We start from the raw sequence: 19,665 nt of genomic DNA on the forward strand, positions 1-19,665 counted from the left end.
GCAGAAGGGGAGTTCTGCCACCTTTCAACACCAGTCCCAAACTCAAGGTCCCCTTGGAAGGTTTCCATCCCCAGGGAAGTACATTCTGTCAGTGCCACTTTATGACATGCGATGCAAATTTGCATTATGAGGTTGAAAATGATCTCGCAGGACCCAAAGACGGGACTGGTCTCACCAAACCAGATCCACCTTGCTCATGGATAATTAATTTACTTTCAATCAAAGCTGAAGATGTGAACTATGGTTAATCTACATTTCAAAAGGTCCAATCTCTGATGTTATAATCCCACATTATAATATGAAACTATGTAAAGGTTGGTAACTTAATTAGAACGGTTGGTAACTTAATTAGGGAGGAAGCAGAAAAATCAGTTTTATTGGCCTACTACATCAGACGCTTAAGTTTTGCAGAGTGTGAAACACTGCTCTTATTTTTTCTTGCGTTGCTCCAGCGTAACATTTATTTCTGGTTCTACTCCCAAGATTTTAACAAATGGCTCACGCCTGAGAACAATAGGACATAGGGGCTAGCGTTCTGCTCGCGCTGACCAAACGTTGAGCTTCTAGTATAGCAGGTCAAAATAAAGCCCCACTGTAGCACCAATGTCAGACTAATGGAATTCGGTTTTAAAAAATCACCTGCCTTATGGGGCAACCACAGAACAGGCTCGTCTTGCCCAGCTGCCATAAGTGCCATAAATTGTCCGTCTTTCACTTAAACAATGGAGCCGAACCGGAAAGATCCGTTTTAGACAAGACCTACTGAAATTCTTTTGAAGTTGTGTTGTTTTCAGTTTTTTTTAAATCACCTGGGGCAACGCACAGACTACAGAATGTGAACATGTTTCCATTGATGTAGACCTATTTAAGACAATTTATTTATTATCCCCGTGGGAAAATGTTGGTGCATACTTCAAAACACATAATTGAACATAGACTAGGACATACAGTATACAGTACAGACAATATCTACAGCAATAAAAAAAAGTGCAGTTCATGAGCAATCAACGATTAATCTGTACACTATAGAAACTGTACACATCAGTACACTCTGTCAACTACAATGTCAACTGTTCATTATTCATTCATTCATTTGGGGTTCATTAGTAGTCTTGTGGGCTTTAGTGAGGGGTATTTTATAATTAATAACGTCCAGACCTGTCTGCTTGACCCCCAGCACTTGCTTAACATAGTTCTCTGAGAGACATTAGTATTTCCATCCCAGCAGAAGATACAGTATGTTAAGACACTTTCAATTAATGACTTGTAGTCACAATAAAACATCATCAACATTAAAGGGGAAGTTCACCAGCTTTTATATGTAGACTTATTTTTACTCTTTCTGTGATTGTAGTTGATACCCCCAAACTGCTTTTTGTATTTTTGTTTAATTTCATCTTGTTTCATGACAGAACAAATTGGTAGACACATTTTGCTGAGTGATCACTTGCAATTGACTACAATGCATTATGAAAATATGTCTAACGCATGTTAGAAAACATTGTTTCTAATTAAGGAATAAGGCATGGGGGGTGTGGTATGTGGCCAATATACCACAGCTAAGGGATGCTCTTAAGCACGACGCAACGTGGAGTGCCTGGATACAGCCCTTAGCTGTGGTATATTGGCCATATACCACAACCCCCCAAAGTACCATATTGCTATTATAAACTGATTCCCAAAGTAATTAGTTCATTAAAAATAAATGTTTTGTTGTACCCGTCTGATATACCACATCTTTCAGCCAATCAGCATTCAGGTCTCGAACCACCCGGTATATAATATGCTTTAGAAATGCGCATATTGCATTATAGTCAATGGCACACTGTTTGTTGTGACCAGTATGACCAGTATAAAAACATAATAACAAATTCATCACAGATCAGAGCCGACCATGTCAAACCACACTGCTGTCTCATTCATTGCAATGATGTTGCTCTCCTTTATCTTATTTTGCGGTCTTTACAGGTACTCACTGAAGTTCACTTGTAAACGATTCATTGAGACCCGCCGTTTATTTAAAACATGCTTTTATTTGCTGAAATGTGTGAAATTTGTGTAAATGTGTGCTTGTACAGGTTCAAGACTAATGCTGGGAAAGGAACTTTCTTGTATACTGGAGCCTCAGAATGGAATGAGTTGCCTCTGCCTATAAAAACAACGTCCTCTCTGGACAGCTTTAAAAATGAAGTAAAAATACGTTTGATGTCTTCTGTGCTCATATGAATAACCCCTATGATGTAACTGGAATGATGAGATAGATGTTCTTCTATTCTCTGTTTTTGTTTGATTATTTCACTGCCATACTGTATTTGATCCTGTCTAGCCATCTTGTCTAAAGAGGACCACAATGGAAATAAGTCCCAGACTTTGTTGTATGTTATCCTCGATGATTTTATTAATGTGCATGCATGGCTTTTAAGTTTTATGTGTGCTTGTTTTTTTTAAACGGTTGAATTAATAAACTAAACGAAACAACAACAAAAAACAATGGGTCAGAAGTTCACATACACTCAATTAGTATTTGGTAGCGTTGCCTTTAAATTGCTTAACCTGGGTCAAACGTTTCGGGTAGCCTCCCACAAGCTTCCCACAATAAGTTGGGTGAATTTTGACCCATTCCTCCTGACAGAGCTGGTGTAACTGAGTCAGGTTTGTAGGTCTCCTTGCTTGCACACGCTCTTTCAGTTCTGCCCACACATTTTCTATGGGATTGAGGTCAGGGCTTTGTGATGGCCACTCCAATACCTGAACTTTGTTGTCCTTAGGCCATTTTGCCAAAACTTTGGAAGTATGACTGGGGTCATTGTCCATTTGGAAGACCCATTTGCGACCAAGATGTTGCTTCAATATATCCGCATAATTTTCCTTCCTCATGATACCATCTATTTTGTGAAGTGCAACAGTCCCTCCTGCAGCTAAACACCCTCACAACATGATGCTGCCACCCCGTGCTTCACGGTTGAGATGGTGTTCTTCGGTTTGCAAGCCTCCCCCTTTTCCCTCAAAACATAACGATGGTCATTATGGTTAGACGGTTCTATTTTTGTTTCATCAGACCAGAGGAAATTTCTCAAAAAAATACGATCTTTGTCCCTATGTGCAGTTGCAAACCGTAGTCTGGCTTTTTTTAAATGAAGGTTTAAGGAGCAGTGGCTTCTTTCTTGCTGAGCGGCCTTTCAGGTTATGGACTCCTTTTACTGTGGATATGGATACGTTTGTACCTGTTTCCTCCAGCATCTTCACAAGGTCCTTTGCTGTTGTTTTGGGATTTATTTGCACTTTTCGCACCAAAGTACGTTCCTCTCTAGGAGACAGAACGCGTCTCCTTCCTGAGCGGGATGACAGCTGCGTGGTCCCATGGTGTTTATACTTGCGTACTATTGTTTGTACAGATGAACGCGGTACCTTCAGGCGTTGGAAATTGCTCCCAAGGATGAACCAGACTTGTGGAGGTCTACAATAATTCTTCCAAGGTCTTGGCTGATTTCTTTTGATTTCCCCATGATGTCATTCAAAGAGGTACTGAGTTTGAAGGTAGGCCTTGAAATACATCCACATGTACACCTCCAATTGACTCAAATGATATCAATTAGCCTATCAGAAGCTTCTAAAGCCATGACATCATTTTCTGGAATTTTCCAAGCGGTTTAAAGGCACAGTCAACTTAGTGTATGTAAACTTCTGACCCACTGGAATTGTGATACAGTGAATTATAAGTGAAATAATCTGTCTGTAAACAATTGTTGAAAAATTACTTGTGTCATGCACAAAGTAGATGTCCTAACCGACTTGCCAAAACTATAGTTTGTTAACAAGAAATTTGTGGAGTGGTTGAAAAACAAATTTTAATTACTCCAACCTAAGTGTATGTAAACTTACGACTTCAACTGTATATGTCTGCTACCCAACTACATTAAATTCCAAATAAATTAAATTCAAAATTATTAATGGAAAAAGTTCATTGCTTTGCCACATTTTTGCAGTATTACTGTTAGTGCCTTGTTGCAAACAGGATGCATGTTTTGCAATATTTTTGATTCTGTATAGGCTCCTTCATTTCACTCTGTCAATTAGGTTAGAATTTAGCTATTTGATTTTAAATATTAGGACCCATTTAGGTATAAAAAAATGAGAAAAAAGTATTTGATAAAATATCGAATTTAGCCTTTACTATTATAACCCATAGAAATGCAATGAATAACACATAAAACAATTGCAAAAAAGGTGTGTGAATACTTTCTGAAGGCACTGTATGATATCTGTGATCTGACTCACTGATACTTACTGATACTTTCTCCAGCCAACATTTTTTTCCCCCGACATTTCAGAAATGTACAATTGTCTTTTCAAGGGAGTGATTTACATTTTCAAGTTCATGGCACTCAACATCTCAGATGAGTACCGTCTGTATAATAATATGTCGACTACAACATTGATAAGATCAATTTGTGTTTATTTAAGTTTTATTACAATACATCTACAGTCTAAAGTGTATTTATTTATGTGTTTTTCTTAGGCATTATTTATTCAAGCGTTTTCAAAGTAATTTCCAAAGAGTTTGCCAAGAGTTGCGTTACAATTAGGAAGAAACTATATATTACAGAATAGACAATTAGGTTTCCAAGAATTTTATAATTTCCTTAGTTAATTTCATAATATACAAATGTATTTATATTCTATTATATTATTCATAGTCTATTGCAATATACTAAAACAACATATAAATAGAACAACATCACACATTTACTTTCAGCTTCATTACATTACCAGCATTATTTTGTTTTTATACATAATCATATAGACAAGCAATTACTTTAACTAAGATATTACTATTTGATTATTAGTCGTTTCTTAACATATCTTAATCTTAATAGCTGAAGTTATATATGCCTTTATTATAGAATATGTCATACTTAATGGGTTTATTTCAGTCCTAGAGTTATTCTGCTAAGAAGAAATAGATCAGCATTAAAACAATTAGTAAAGTGACCACTTCTTGAGGTCTGTTTCTTGCCATAGTGCTGCTATAGGTAGGTGCAGCCACTGTCGTTTGTGTAGCTGCTGTTGTGGTGGTTGCAGTAGTAGTAGTCGTGGAATTCTGGAATTCTGTTAAAAAAATAAATAAATCAGATTTAGACCATTTAAAAGCCTCTGCCAAGTCTATCCTCTTCCAAAAATATAAAAGACGCCAGATGTAGGCCACATGAGCAAAATCATGATTCATCCAAATCAGGGATGGGCAACTCGCGGCCAATAGCCTCCCTTTATTCTCTCTCTCTCTCTCTCTCTCTCTCTCTCTCTCTCTCTCTCTCATGTGTGCCTTGTTGAAAGTCCCTATTATGGCAAGAACATCTCAAATAAGCAAAGAGAAACGACAGTCCATCATTACTTGAAGACATGAAGGTCAGTCAAGTTTCTTCAAGTGCAGTTGCAAAAACCATCAAGCGCTATGATGAAACTGTCTCTCATGAGGACCGCCACAGGAAAGGAAGACCCAGAGTTACCTCTGCCGCAGAGGATACGTTCATTACAGTTACAAGCCTCAGAAATTGCAGCCCAAAATAAATGTTTCACAGAGTTCAAGTACCAGACACATCTCAACATCAACTGTTCAGAGGAGACTGTGTGAATCTGGCCTTCATGGTCTAATTGCTGCAAAGTAACCACTACTAAAGGACACCAATAAGAAGAAGATACTTGCTCGGGCAAAGAAACACGAACAATGGAAATTAGACTAGTGGAAATCTGTCCATTTGGTCTTCCTTTAAAATGGCAACATTTGCTCCTTGTCCCATGGCAAATGTGAGATGTGGGTATGAAGAATCACGAGCCACTGCAGCTCCTCATGATGAGATCCACTTCTTTGTGGCCCCCACACCCATCAAGTTGCCCATCCATGATCCAACAAAATCAGTGATACAAAACCAGAGCACCAGAATCGTCTTTGCTCATATCTACGGGTAAAGCTAGTCTTATAAGAGACTACCATGACTGAAATGGTTTTGAAATAAAAAGAAAGACCTTTAAATGAGGTACAATATTTCAAGTATGATATCATTTAGTCACAACTGATGAAACCAGAGCTGGTAATTAAGCTGTGGGCATAAAAAACAACAACAACATGGTGACACAGAGGGAAATATTGCTTCAAATAATCATGTGTAATGTATGAATTTACATACATATTGTGTTAAAATTCATTCTTACCCGCTTTGATACTGTCAGTAATAACATCTAAGAAGACGTTGGACGTGTTGATGGATGTCTTGAGGGAGTCCTCTACATTTGTAATGTTAGGGACCACAGACTGGTTTGTGAAGATTAAGTTGGTTGTCACACCCACAGAACCAGACCTAAAAATCAAAGAAATAGAATAAATGTGAAATGTGATAAGTTATTATTATTGGTTGTAGTAGTATTATTAAGGAATGGCAAATGTGAATTATATAATTTTTCTGCCTTCAAGTAAGTTGTAGAAACGTGGACCATAATGATAACTGATCATACCAGAAACTGATGATGATGCATCTGAGGAAGATTCCAGGATATACCTTTTTGTATCCTCGATTCAACTGTAGAAAGTCATCAGGGCACATCATGAGAATTTAAAGGACAAACAAAATGTGTACTAGGTACTAATTACTCTCAAGCAAGATTTTTTCCTAAATGTTCATTTCAAAATTTCTATTAATGTTAATGATCAACTTTTACCTCAGTTGTGACATTTAAAGCCAAAGTAAAGTAATCCTGGGACTGTGGATTTTTGTAGGCTTCCAAAAATTGTCGATTCATCCGGAACTGTAGAATAAGTACACCTTCATTTGCTCTTGGAGGGTCAGTGGATGCGGTGGTTGGGGAAACAGTAGTTGTTGTAGCAAGAGTTGTTGTTGTTGATGGTGAAGCTGTGGTCGTTGTGGGAGCAGCCAGGGTTGTTGTAGCAGCACCTGGTGCTGTGGCTGCAGCAGTGGTAGTTGTAGGGGCAACTGTGGTTGTTGTGGGAGCAGCTGTGGTTGCAGTAGGTGGGGCTGTGGTTGTTGTGGAGTTAGCTGTAGTTGTGGTAGCACCAGCTGTGCTGGTAGTTACAGCAGCTGTTGTTCTTGTGGCAAAAGCTGCTGTTGTTGTTGTGGTGGCAGTTGTAGTGGGAGCAACTGGTGTTATTGTAGCAGCAGCTTTAGTTGTTGTGGGGGCAGCTGTAGCTTTTGAGTGAGCAACTGTTGTTGTGGGAGCTACTGTTTTTGTAAATGGAGCTGTAGTTGTAGTTGCTGCTGCTGTGGTTGTTGTGGTTAAGGTGGGATAAGCTGTGTTTTTTGTGTTGGTGGCTGTGGTTGTTATGGGTAAAATTGTGATTGTTGTGGCAGCAGCTGTGGTTGTTATGTGAGCAGCTGAAATTGTTGTGGGGACGACTGTGGTTGTTGAAGAAACAGCTGTAGATGTCAACAGTGCTGCTGTGGTTGCTGTGGGAGCAGCTGTGGTTGTTGTGGGAGCCACTGTGGTTAACGTTGGTACTGCTGTGGTTGTTGATGGGGCAGCTGCAGTTGTTGTGGGGGTAGCTGTTGTCATAGCAGCAGCTGGGGATATTGTTACTGTTGCTGTTGGTACAGCTGTGGTTGCTGTTGGTGCAGCTGTGGTTGCTGTAGGTGAGGCTGTTGTTGTTGTGGAGTTAGATGTAGTTATGGTAGCTCCAGCTGCGTTGGTAGTTAGAGCAACTGTTGTTGTTCTTGTAGCAAAAGCTGCTGTTGTTGTTGTGGTGGTATTAGTGAGAGAAACTATTGTTATTGTAGGAGCAGCTGTAGTTGATGTGGGAGCAGCTGGGGTTGTTGTGGGAGACGCTGTGGTTGTTGTAACATCAGCTGTGGTTGTTGTGGGAGATGCTGTGGTTGTTGTGGGAGCCGCTGTGCTTGTTGTGGGTGCCGCTGTGGTTGCCGTGGGAGCCTCTGTAGTTGTTGTGGGCGCCGCTATGGTTGTAGTGGGAGAAACTGTGGTCATTTTGGTTGCCACAGTGGTTGTAGTGGGAGCCGCTGTGGTTGTTGTAACATCAGCTGTGGTTGTTGTGGGAGACGCAGTGGTTGTTAAATGAGTCGCTGTAGTTGTAGTAGGAGCCGCTGTGGTTGTAGTGGGAGCTGCTGTCATTGTTGTAACATCAGCTGTGGTTGTTGTGGGAGTTACTGTGGTTATTGTGGGAGTCTCTGTGGTTGTTGTGGGAACCCTTGTGGTTGTAGTGTGAGCCGCTGTGGTTGTAGTGGGAGTCGCTGTGATCGTTGTGGTTGCCACAGTGGTTGTAGTGGGAGACGCTGTGGTTGTAGTGGGAGACGGTGTGGTTGTAGTGGGAGACGCTGTGATTGTAGTGGGAGCAGCTGTGGTTGTAGTGGTAGCCGCTGTGGTTGTAGTGGGAGCCAGTGTGGTTGTAGTGGGAGCCGCTGTGGTAGTTGTGGGAGCTGCTGTGGTTGTTGTGGGAGTTGCTGTGGTTGTTGTGGGAGATGCTGTGGTTGTAGTGGGAGCCGCTGTGGTTGCAGTGGGTGCTGCTGTGGTTGTAGTGGGAACCACTCTGGTTGTAGTGGGAGCCACTGTGGTTGTAATGGGAGTCGCTGTGGTCGTAATGGGAGTCGCTGTGGTCGTTGTGGTTGCCACAGTGGTTGTAGTGGGAGACACTGTGGTTGTAGTGGGAGCCCCTGTGGTCGTAGCGGGAGCCGCTGTGGTTGTCATGGGAGCAGCTGGGGTTATTGTGGGAGACGCTGTGGTTGTTGTAACATCAGCTGTGGTTGTAGTGGAAGCTGCTGTGGTTGAAGTGGGAACCACTGTGGTTGTAGTGGGAGCCACTGTGGTTGTAGTGGGAGCCGCTGTGGTTGTTGTGGGAGCCGCTGTGGTTGTTGTGGGAGCCGCTGTAGTTGTTGTGGGAGCCACTGTGGTTGTTGTGGGGTAAGCTGCAGTTGTTGTGGGAACCACTGTGGTTGTTGTGGGAGCCACTGTGGTTGTAGTGGTAGCTACTGTGGTTGTAATGGGAGTCGCTGTGGTCGTTGTGGTTGCCACAGTGGTTGTAGTGGGATACACTGTGGTTGTAGTGGGAGCCCCTGTGGTCGTAGTGGGAGCCGCTGTGGTTGTTGGAACATCAGCTGTGGTTGTTATGGGAGCAGCTGGGGTTATTGTGGGAGACGCAGTGGTTGTTATAACATCAGCTGTGGTTGTAGTGGGAGCTGCTGTGGTTGTAGTGGGAACCACTGTGGTTGTAGTGGGAGCCACTGTGGTTGTAGTGGGAGCAGCTGTGGTTTTAGTAGTTGCTACTGTGGTTGTAATGGGAGACGCTGTGGTTGTAGTGGGAGCCGCTGTGGTTGTAGTGGGAGCCGCGGTGGATACAGTGGGAGCTGCTGTGGTTGTAGTGGGAGCCGCTGTGGTTGTAGTGGGAGCCGCTGTGGTTGTTGTGGGAGCCGCTGTGGTTGCTGTGGGAGCCGCTGTGGTTGTTGTTGGAGCCGCTGTGGTTGTTGTGGGTGTCGCTGTGGTTGTTGTTGGGTAAGCTGTGGTTGGTGTGGGAGCCGCTGTGGTTGTTGTGGGAAATGCTGTTGTTGTAGTGGGAGTCGCTGTGGTTGTTGTGGGAGCCTCTGTGGTTGTTGTGGGAGCCTCTGTGGTTGTTGTGGGGTAAGCTGTGGTTGTTGTGGGAGCCACTGTGGTTGTTGTGGGAGTCGCTGTGGTTGTTGTGGGAGCTTTTGTGGTTGTTGTGAGGTAAGCTGTGGTTGTTGTGGGAGCCGCGTTGGATATAGTGGGAGCCGCTGTGGTTGTAGTTGGAGCCGCTGTGGTTGTAGTGTGAGCCGCTGTGGTTGTAGTTGGAGCTGCTGTGGTTGTTGTGGGAGCCTCTGTGGTTGTAGTGGGAGTCGCAGTGGTTGTTGTGGGAGTCGCTGTGGTTGTTGTGGGAGCCGATGTGGTTGTAGTGGGAGCCACAGTGGTTGTAGTGGGAGCCACTGTGGTTGTAGTGGGAGCCGCAGTGGTTGTAGTGGGAGATGCTGTGGTCGTAGTGGGAGCTGATGTCGTTGTTATAACATCAGCTGTGGTTGTAGTGGGAGTCGCAGTGGTTGTTGAGGGAGTCGTTGTGGTTGTAGTGGGAGCCACTGTGGTTGTAGTGGGAGCAGCTGTTGTTGTAGTGGGAGCCGCTGTGGTTGTAGTGGGAGCCTCAGTGGTTGTACTGGGAGCCGCTGTGGTTGTAGTGGGAGCAGCTGTGATTGTAGTGGGAGCCGCTGTGGTTGTAGTGGGAGCCACATTGGTTGTAATGGGAGCAGCTGTGGTTGTAGAGGGAGCCGCTGTTATTGTAGTGGGAGCAGCTGTGGTTGTAGTGGGAGCCGATGTGGTTGTAGTGGGAGCCACAGTGGTTGTAGTGGGAGCCACTGTGGTTGTAGTGGGAGCCGCAGTGGTTGTAGTGGGAGATGCTGTGGTCGTAGTGGGAGCTGATGTCGTTGTTATAACATCAGCTGTGGTTGTTGTGGAAGCATATGGGGTTGTTGTGGGAGACGCTGTGGTTGTAGTGGGAGCCGCTGTGGTTGTTGTGGGAGCCACTGTGGTTGTAGTGGGAGCCGCGGTGGTTGTAGTGGGAGCCGCTGTGGTTGTAGTGGGAGCTGTTGTGGTAGTGCCAGCAGTGGATGTTGTCACCTCAGCTTTTGTTGTTGTTATGGGAGCTGTTGTAGTGGGAGACACTGTGGTTGTATTCGGAGCCGCTGTGGTTGTTGTGGGAGTCGCTGTGGTTGTTGTGGGAGCCTCTGTGGGTGTTGTGAGGTAAGCTGTGGTTGTAGTGGGAGTTGCAGTGGTTGTTGAGGGAGTCGTTGTGGTTGTAGTGGGAGCCACTGTGGTTGTAGTGGGAGCCTCTGTGGTTGTTGTGGGGTAAGCTGTGGTTGTTGTGGGAGCCACTGTGGTTGTTGTGGGAGCCACTGTGGTTGTAGTGGTAGCTACTGTGGTTGTAATGGGAGTCGCTGTGGTTGTAGTGGGAGCCGCAGTGGTTGTAATGAGAGCCGCTGTGGTTGTAGTGGGAGCCGCTGTGGTTGTTGTGGTTGCCGCAGTGGTTGTTGTAACATCAGCTGTAGTTGTTGTGGGAGCCGCTGTGGTTGTTGTGGGTGTCACTGTGGTTGTTGTTTGAGCCTCTATGGTTGTTGTGGGAGCCGCTGTGGTTGTTGTGGGAGTCGCTGTGGTTGTTGTGGGAGCTTCTGTGGTTGTTGTGAGGTAAGCTGTGGTTGTTGTGGGAGCCGCGGTGGATATAGTGGGAGCCGCTGTGGTTGTAGTGGGAGCCACTGTGGTTGTAGTGGGAGCGGCTGTGGTTGAAGTGGGAGCCGCTGTGGTTGTTGTGGGAGCCGCTGTAGTCGTTGTGGGAGTCTCTGTTGTTGTTGTGGGAGCCTCTGTTGTTGTAGTGGGAGTCGCAGTGGTTGTTGTGGGAGTCGCTGTGGTTGTTGTGGGAGCTTCTGTGGTTGCTGTGAGGTAAGCTGTGGTTGTAGTGGGAGTCTCTGTGGTTGTAGTGGGAGCCGCAGTGGTTGTAATGAGAGCCGCTGTGGTTGTAGTGGGAGCCGCTGTGGTTGTTGTGGTTGCCGCAGTGGTTGTTGTAACATCAGCTGTAGTTGTTGTGGGAGCCGCAGTGGTTGTAGTGGGAGATGCTGTGGTCGTAGTGGGAGCTGATGTCGTTGTTATAACATCAGCTGTGGTTGTTGTGGAAGCAGATGGGGTTGTTGTGGGAGACGCTGTGGTTGTTGTGGGAGCCACTGTCGTTGCTGTGAGGTAAGCTGTGGTTGTAGTGGGAGTCACAGTGGTTTTTGAGGGAGTCGTTGTGGTTGTAGTGGGAGCCACTGTGGTTGAGATGGGAGCAGCTGTGGTTGTAGTGGGAGCCGCTGTGGTTGTATTGGGAGCCTCAGTGGTTGTACTGGGAGTCGCTGTGGTTGTAGTGGGAGCAGCTGTGGTTGTAGTGGGAGCCGCTGTGGTTTTAGTGGGAGCCGCAGTGGTTTTAGTGGGAGATGCTGTGGTCGTAGTGGGATCTGATGTCGTTGTTATAACATCAGCTGTGGTTGTTGTGGAAGCAGATGGGGTTGTTGTGGGAGATGCTGTGGTTGTAGTGGGAGCCGCTGTGGTTGTTGTGGGAGCCACTGTGGTTGTAGTGGGAGCCGCAGTGGTTGTTGTGGGAGCCACTGTGGTTGTAGTGGGAGCCGCTGTGGTTGTTTTGGGAGCCACTGTGGTTGTAGTGGGAGTCGCAGTGGTTGTAGTGGGAGCCGCTGTGGTTGTAGTGGGAGCCGTTGTGGTAGGGCCAGCAGTGGATGTTGTCACCTCAGCTTTTGTTGTTGATTTGGGAGCTGTTGTAGTGGGAGACACTGTGGTTGTATTTGGAGCCGCTGTGGTTGTTGTGGGAGTCGCTGTGGTTGTTGTGGGAGCCTCTGTGGGTGTTGTGAGGTAAGCTGTGGTTGTAGTGGGAGTCGCAGTGGTTGTTGAGGGAGTTGTTGTGGTTGTAGTGGTAGCCACTGTGGTTGTAGTGGGAGCCTCTGTGGTTGTTGTGGGGTAAGCTGTGGTTGTTGTGGGAGCCACTGTGGTTGTTGTGGGAGCCACTGTGGTTGTAGTGGTAGCTACTGTGGTTGTAATGGGAGTCGCTGTGGTTGTAGTGGGAGCCACAGTGGCTGTAATGAGAGCCGCTGTGGTTGTAGTGGGAGCCGCTGTGGTTGTTGTGGTTGCCGCAGTGGTTGTTGTAACATCAGCTGTAGTTGTTATGGGAGCCGCTGTGGTTGTTGTGGGTGTCGCTGTGGTTGTTGTTTGAGACTCTATGGTTGTTGTGGGAGCCGCTGTGGTTGTTGTGGGAGTCGCTGTGGTTGTTGTGGGAGCTTCTGTGGTTGTTGTGAGGTAAGCTGTGGTTGTTGTGGGAGCCGCGGTGGATATAGTGGGAGCCGCTGTGGTTGTAGTGGGAGCCGCTGTGGTTGTAGTGGGAGCCGCTGTGGTTGAAGTGGGAGCCGCTGTGGTTGTTGTGGGAGCCGCTGTAGTTGTTGTGGGAGTCTCTGTGGTTGTTGTGGGAGCCTCTGTTGTTGTAGTGGGAGTCGCAGTGGTTGTTGTGGGAGTCGCTGTGGTTGTTGTGGGAGCTTCTGTGGTTGCTGTGAGGTAAGCTGTGGTTGTAGTGGGAGTCGCAGTGGTTGTAGTGGGAGTCGTTGTGGTTGTAGTGGGAGCCACTGTGGTTGTAGTGGGAGCAGCTGTGGTTGTAGTGGGAGCCGCTGTGGTTGTAGTGGGAGCCTCAGTGGTTGTACTGGGAGCCGCTGTGGTTGTAGTGGGAGCAGCTGTGGTTTTAGTGGGAGCCGCTGTGGTTGTAGTGGGAGCCGCAGTGGTTGTAGTGGGAGATGCTGTGGTCGTAGTGGGATCTGATGTCGTTGTTATAACATCAGCTGTGGTTGTTGTGGAAGCAGATGGGGTTGTTGTGGGAGATGCTGTGGTTGTAGTGGGAGCCGCTGTGGTTGTTGTGGGAGCCACTGTGGTTGTAGTGGGAGCCGCAGTGGTTGTTGTGGGAGCCACTGTGGTTGTAGTGGGAGCCGCTGTGGTTGTTGTGGGAGCCACTGTTGTTGTAGTGGGAGTCGCAGTGGTTGAAGTGGGAGCCGCTGTGGTTGTAGTGGGAGCCGTTGTGGTAGGGCCAGCAGTGGATGTTGTTACCTCAGCTTTTGTTGTTGATTTGGGAGCTGTTGTAGTGGGAGACACTGTGGTTGTAGTGGGAGCCGTAGTGGTTGTAGTGGGAGCCGCTGTGGTTGTAGTGGGAGCCGTTGTGGTAGTGCCAGCAGTTGATTTTGTCACCTCAGCTTTTGTTTTTGATATGGGAGCTGTTGTAGTGGGAGACACTGTGGTTGTATTTGGAGCCGCTGTGGTTGTTGTGGGAGTCGCTGTGGTTGTTGTGGGAGCCGCTGTGGTTGAAGTGGGAGCTGCTGTGGTTGTTGTGGGAGCCGCTGTAGTTGTTGTGGGAGCCGCTGTGGTTGTAGTGGGAGTCACAGTGGTTGTTGAGGGAGTCGTTGTGGTTGTTGTGGGAGCCGCTGTAGTTGTTGTGGGAGTCTCTGTGGTTGTTGTGGGAGCCTCTGTTGTTGTAGTGGGAGTCGTAGTGGTTGTTGTGGGAGTCGCTGTGGTTGTTGTGGGAGCTTCTGTGGTTGCTGTGAGGTAAGCTGTGGTTGTAGTGGGAGTCGCAGTGGTTGTTGAGGGAGTCGTTGTGGTTGTAGTGGGAGCCACTGTGGTTGTAGTGGGAGCAGCTGTGGTTGTAGTGGGAGCCGCTGTGGTTGTAGTGGGAGCCTCAGTGGTTGTACTGGGAGCCGCTGTGGTTGTAGTGGGAGCAGCTGTGGTTTTAGTGGGAGCCGCTGTGGTTGTAGTGGGAGCCGCAGTGGTTGTAGTGGGAGCTGCTGTGGTCGTAGTGGGATCTGATGTCGTTGTTATAACATCAGCTGTGGTTGTTGTGGAAGCAGATGGGGTTGTTGTGGGAGATGCTGTGGTTGTAGTGGGAGCCGCTGTGGTTGTTGTGGGAGCCACTGTGGTTGTAGTGGGAGCCGCAGTGGTTGTTGTGGGAGCCACTGTGGTTGTAGTGGGAGCCGCTGTGGTTGTTGTGGGAGCCACTGTTGTTGTAGTGGGAGTCGCAGTGGTTGTAGTGGGAGCCGCTGTGGTTGTAGTGGGAGCCGTTGTGGTAGGGCCAGCAGTGGATGTTGTTACGTCAGCTTTTGTTGTTGATTTGGGAGCTGTTGTAGTGGGAGACACTGTGGTTGTAGTGGGAGCCGTAGTGGTTGTAGTGGGAGCCGCTGTGGTTGTAGTGGGAGCCGTTGTGGTAGTGCCAGCAGTTGATGTTGTCACCTCAGCTTTTGTTGTTGATATGGGAGCTGTTGTAGTGGGAGACACTGTGGTTGTATTTGAAGCCGCTGTGGTTGTTGTGGGAGCCTCTGTGGGTGTTGTGAGGTAAGCTGTGGTTGTAGTGGGAGTCGCAGTGGTTGTTGAGGGAGTCGTTGTGGTTGTAGTGGGAGCCACTGTGGTTGTAGTGGGAGCAGCTGTGGTTGTAGTGGGAGCCGCTGTGGTTGTAGTGGGAGCCTCAGAGGTTGTACTGGGAGCCACTGCGGTTGTAGTGGGAGCAGCTGTGGTTGTAGTGGGAGCCGCTGTGGTTGTAGTGGGAGCCGCAGTGATTGTAGTGGGAGATTCTGTGGTCGTAGTGGGAGCTGATGTCGTTGTTATTACATCAGCTGTGGTTGTAGTGGGAGTAGCAGTGGTTGTTGAGGGAGTCGTTGTGGTTGTAGTGGGAGCCACTGTGGTTGTAGTGGGAGCAGCTGTGGTTGTAGGGGGAGCCGCTGTGGTTGTAGTGGGAGCCTCAGTGGTTGTACTGTGAGATGCTGTGGTTGTAGTGGGAGCCGCTGTGGTTGAAGTGGGAGCCGCTGTGGTTGTTGTGGGAGCCGCTGTATTTGTTGTGGGAGTCTCTGTGGTTGTTGTGGAAGCCTCTGTTGTTGTAGTGGGAGTCGCAGTGGTTGTTGTGGGAGTCGCTGTGGTTGTTGTGGGAGCTTCTGTGGTTGCTGTGAGGTAAGCTGTGGTTGTAGTGGGAGTCTCTGTGGTTGTAGTGGTAGCCGCAGTGGTTGTAATGAGAGCCGCTGTGGTTGTATTGGGAGCCGCTGTGGTTGTTGTGGTTGCCGCAGTGGTTGTTGTAACATCAGCTGTAGTTGTTGTGGGAGCCGCAGTGGTTGTAGTGGGAGATGCTGTGGTCGTAGTGGGAGCTGATGTCGTTGTTATAACATCAGCTGTGGTTGTTGTGGAAGCAGATGGGGTTGTTGTGGGAGACGCTGTGATTGTTGTGGGAGCCACTGTGGTTGCTGTGAGGTAAGCTGTGGTTGTAGTGGGAGTCACAGTGGTTTTTGAGGGAGTCGTTGTGGTTGTAGTGGGAGCCACTGTGGTTGCAGTGGGAGCAGCTGTGGTTGTAGTGGGAGCCGCTGTGGTTGTAGTGGGAGCCTCAGTGGTTGTACTGGGAGCCGCTGTGGTTGTAGTGGGAGCAGTTGTGGTTGTAGTGGGAGCCGCTGTGGTTGTAGTGGGAGCCGCTGTGGTTGTAGTGGGAGCCGCTGTGGTTGTAGTGGGAGCCGCAGTGGTTGTAGTGGGAGATGCTGTGGTCGTAGTGGGATCTGATGTCGTTGTTATAACATCAGCTGTGGTTGTTGTGGAAGCAGATGGGGTTGTGGGAGACGCTGTGGTTGTTGTGGGAGCCACTGTGGTTGTAGTGGGAGCCGCAGTGGTTGTTGTGGGAGCCACTGTGGTTGTAGTGGGAGCCGCTGTGGTTGTTGTGGGAGCCACTGTGGTTGTAGTGGGAGTCGCAGTGGTTGTAGTGGGAGCCGTTGTGGTAGTGCCAGCAGTGGATGTTGTCACCTCAGCTTTTGTTGTTGATATGGGAGCTGTTGTAGTGGGAGACACTGTGGTTGTATTTGGAGCCGCTGTGGTTGTTGTGGGAGCCTCTGTGGGTGTTGTGAGGTAAGCTGTGGTTGTAGTGGGAGTCGCAGTGGTTGTTGCGGGAGGCGTTGTGGTTGTAGTGGGAGCCACTGTGGTTGTAGTGGGAGCAGCTGTGGTTGTAGTGGGAGCCGCTGTGGTTGTAGTGGGAGCCTCAGTGGTTGTACTGGGAGCCGCTGTGGTTGTAGTGGGAGCAGCTGTGGTTGTAGGGGGAGCCGCTGTGGTTGTAGTGGGAGCCGCAGTGGTTGTAGTGGGAGATTCTGTGGTCGTAGTGGGAGCTGATGTCGTTGTTATAACATCAGCTGTGGTTGTAGTGGGAGTAGCAGTGGTTGATGAGGGAGTCGTTGTGGTTGTAGTGGGAGCCACTGTGGTTGTAGTGGGAGCAGCTGTGGTTGTAGTGGGAGCCGCTGTGGTTGTAGTGGGAGACTCAGTGGTTGTAGTTGGAGATGCTGTGGTCGTAGTGGGAGCTGATGTCGTTGTTATAACATCAGCTGTGGTTGTTGTGGAAGCAGATGGGGTTGTTGTGGGAGACGCTGTGGTTGTAGTGGGAGCCGCTGTGGTTGTTGTGGGAGCCACTGTGGTTGTAGTGGGAGCCGCAGTGGTTGTAGTGGGAGCCGCTGTGGTTGTAGTTGGAGCCGTTGTGGTAGGGCCAGCAGTGGATGTTGTCACCTCAGCTTTTGTTGTTGATATGGAAGCTGTTGTAGTGGGAGACACTGTGGTTGTATTTGGAGCCGCTGTGGTTGTTGTGGGAGTCGCTGTGGTTGTTGTGGGAGCCTCTGTGGGTGTTGTGAGGTAATATGTGGTTGTAGTGGGAGTCGCAGTGGTTGTTGAGGGAGTCGTTGTGGTTGTAATGGGAGCCACTGTGGTTGTAGTGGGAGCCTCTGTGGTTGTTGTGGGGTAAGCTGTGGTTGTTGTGGGAGCCACTGTGGTTGTTGTGGGAGCCACTGTGGTTGTAGTGGTAGCTACTGTGGTTGTAATGGGAGTCGCTGTGGTTGTAGTGGGAGCCATAGTGGTTGTAATGAGAGCCGCTGTGGTTGTAGTGGGAGCCGCTGTGGTTGTTGTGGTTGCAGCAGTGGTTGTTGTAACATCAGCTGTAGTTGTTGTGGGAGCCGCTGTGGTTGTTGTGGGTGTCGCTGTGGTTGTTGTTTGAGCCTCTATGGTTGTTGTGGGAGCCGCTGTGGTTGTTGTGGGAGTCGCTGTGGTTGTTGTGGGAGCTTCTGTGGTTGTTGTGAGGTTTGCTGTGGTTGTTGTGGGAGCCGCGGTGGATATAGTGGGAGCCGCTGTGGTTGTAGTGGGAGCCACTGTGGTTGTAGTGGGAGCCGCTGTGGTTGAAGTGGGAGCCGCTGTGGTTGTTGTGGGAGCCGCTGTAGTTGTTGTGGGAGTCTCTGTGGTTGTTGTGGGAGCCTCTGTTGTTGTAGTGGGAGTCGCAGTGGTTGTTGTGGGAGTCGCTGTGGTTGTTGTGGGAGCTTCTGTGGATGCTGTGAGGTAAGCTGTGGTTGTAATGGGAGCCACTGTGGTTGTAGTGGGAGCCGCAGTGGTTGTTGTGGGAGCCGCTGTGGTTGTTGTGGGAGCTGCTGTGGTTGTTGTGGGAGCCACTGTGGTTGTAGTGGGAGTCGCAGTGGTTGTAGTTGGAGCCGCTGTGGTTGTAGTGGGAGCCGTTGTGGTAGTGCCAGCAGTGGATGTTGTCACCTCAGCTTTTGTTGTTGATATGGGAGCTGTTGTAGTGGGAGACACTGTGGTTGTATTTGGAGCCGCTGTGGTTGTTGTGGGAGCCTCTGTGGGTGTTGTGAGGTAAGCTGTGGTTGTAGTGGGAGTCGCAGTGGTTGTTGCGGGAGTCGTTGTGGTTGTAGTGGGAGCAGCTGTGGTTGTAGTGGGAGCCGCTGTGGTTGTAGTGGGAGCCTCAGTGGTTGTAGTGGGAGCCGCAGTGGTTGTATTGGGAGATTCTGTGGTCGTAGTGGGAGCTGATGTCGTTGTTATAACATCAGCTGTGGTTGTAGTGGGAGTAGCAGTGGTTGTTGAGGGAGTCGTTGTGGTTGTAGTGGGAGCCACTGTGGTTGTAGTGGGAGCAGCTGTGGTTGTAGTGGGAGCCACTGTGGTTGTAGTGGGAGCCTCAGTGGTTGTAGTTGGAGATGCTGTGGTCGTAGTGGGAGCTGATGTCGTTGTTATAACATCAGCTGTGGTTGTTGTGGAAGCAGATGGGGTTGTTGTGGGAGACGCTGTGGTTGTAGTGGGAGCCGCTGTGGTTGTTGTGGGAGCCACTGTGGTTGTAGTGGGAGCCGCAGTGGTTGTAGTGGGAGCCGCTGTGGTTGTAGTTGGAGCCGTTGTGGTAGGGCCAGCAGTGGATGTTGTCACCTCAGCTTTTGTTGTTGATATGGAAGCTGTTGTAGTGGGAGACACTGTGGTTGTATTTGGAGCCGCTGTGGTTGTTGTGGGAGTCGCTGTGGTTGTTGTGGGAGCCTCTGTGGGTGTTGTGAGGTAATATGTGGTTGTAGTGGGAGTCGCAGTGGTTGTTGAGGGAGTCGTTGTGGTTGTAATGGGAGCCACTGTGGTTGTAGTGGGAGCCTCTGTGGTTGTTGTGGGGTAAGCTGTGATTGTTGTGGGAGCCACTGTGGTTGTTGTGGGAGCCACTGTGGTTGTAGTTGTAGCTACTGTGGTTGTAATGGGAGTCGCTGTGGTTGTAGTGGGAGCCGTAGTGGTTGTAATGAGAGCCGCTGTGGTTGTTGTGGGAGCCGCTGTGGTTGTTGTGGGTGTCGCTGTGGTTGTTGTTTGAGCCTCTATGGTTGTTGTGGGAGCCGCTGTGGTTGTTGTGGGAGTCGCTGTGGTTGTTGTGGGAGCTTCTGTGGTTGTTGTGAGGTAAGCTGTGGTTGTTGTGGGAGCCGCGGTGGATATAGTGGGAGCCTCAGTGGTTGTACTGGGAGCCGCTGTGGTTGTTGTGGGAGCAGCTGTGGTTGTAGTGGGAGCCGCTGTGGTTGTAGTGGGAGCCGCAGTGGTTGTAGTGGGAGATTCTGTGGTTGTAGTGGGAGCCGCTGTGGTTGTAGTGGGAGCCTCTGTGGTTGTACTGGGAGCCGCTGTGGTTGTAGTGGGAGCAGCTGTGGTTGTAGTGGGAGCCGCTGTGGTTGTAGTGGGAGCCGCAGTGGTTGTAGTGGGAGATTCTGTGGTCGTAGTGGGAGCTGATGTCGTTGTTATAATATCAGCTGTGGTTGTAGTGGGAGTAGCAGTGGTTGTTGAGGGAGT

At 48.6% G+C, this 19,665-nt stretch overlaps 2 protein-coding genes across 2 annotated transcripts; both read right to left on the reverse strand.

The window, feature by feature from the left end:
* Positions 1 to 4,439: 4,439 nt before the first annotated feature.
* On the reverse strand, positions 4,440 to 8,396 carry LOC110497474 (mucin-5AC-like). Its single transcript, XM_021573596.2, has 4 exons — positions 6,715 to 8,396; positions 6,511 to 6,575; positions 6,211 to 6,356; positions 4,440 to 5,109 (listed from the first exon to the last, which is right to left on the reverse strand). The coding sequence occupies exons 1-4, from the start codon at positions 8,131 to 8,133 to the stop codon at positions 4,943 to 4,945; spliced, it is 1,797 nt and encodes a 598-aa protein (XP_021429271.1). The 5' UTR covers positions 8,134 to 8,396; the 3' UTR covers positions 4,440 to 4,942.
* Positions 8,397 to 14,553: 6,157 nt separating this feature from the next.
* Positions 14,554 to 16,905, reverse strand: LOC118941463 (mucin-5AC-like; the record flags this gene model as incomplete). The annotated part of the gene is made up of 1 exon (XM_036954414.1): positions 14,554 to 16,905. A coding segment is annotated over one exon (2,352 nt), but the record flags the coding sequence as incomplete, so codon positions are not given.
* Positions 16,906 to 19,665: the final 2,760 nt, after the last annotated feature.

This window comes from Oncorhynchus mykiss, chromosome 19 (assembly GCF_013265735.2).
Source record: "Oncorhynchus mykiss isolate Arlee chromosome 19, USDA_OmykA_1.1, whole genome shotgun sequence".
NCBI classification, from domain to species: domain Eukaryota; kingdom Metazoa; phylum Chordata; class Actinopteri; order Salmoniformes; family Salmonidae; genus Oncorhynchus; species Oncorhynchus mykiss.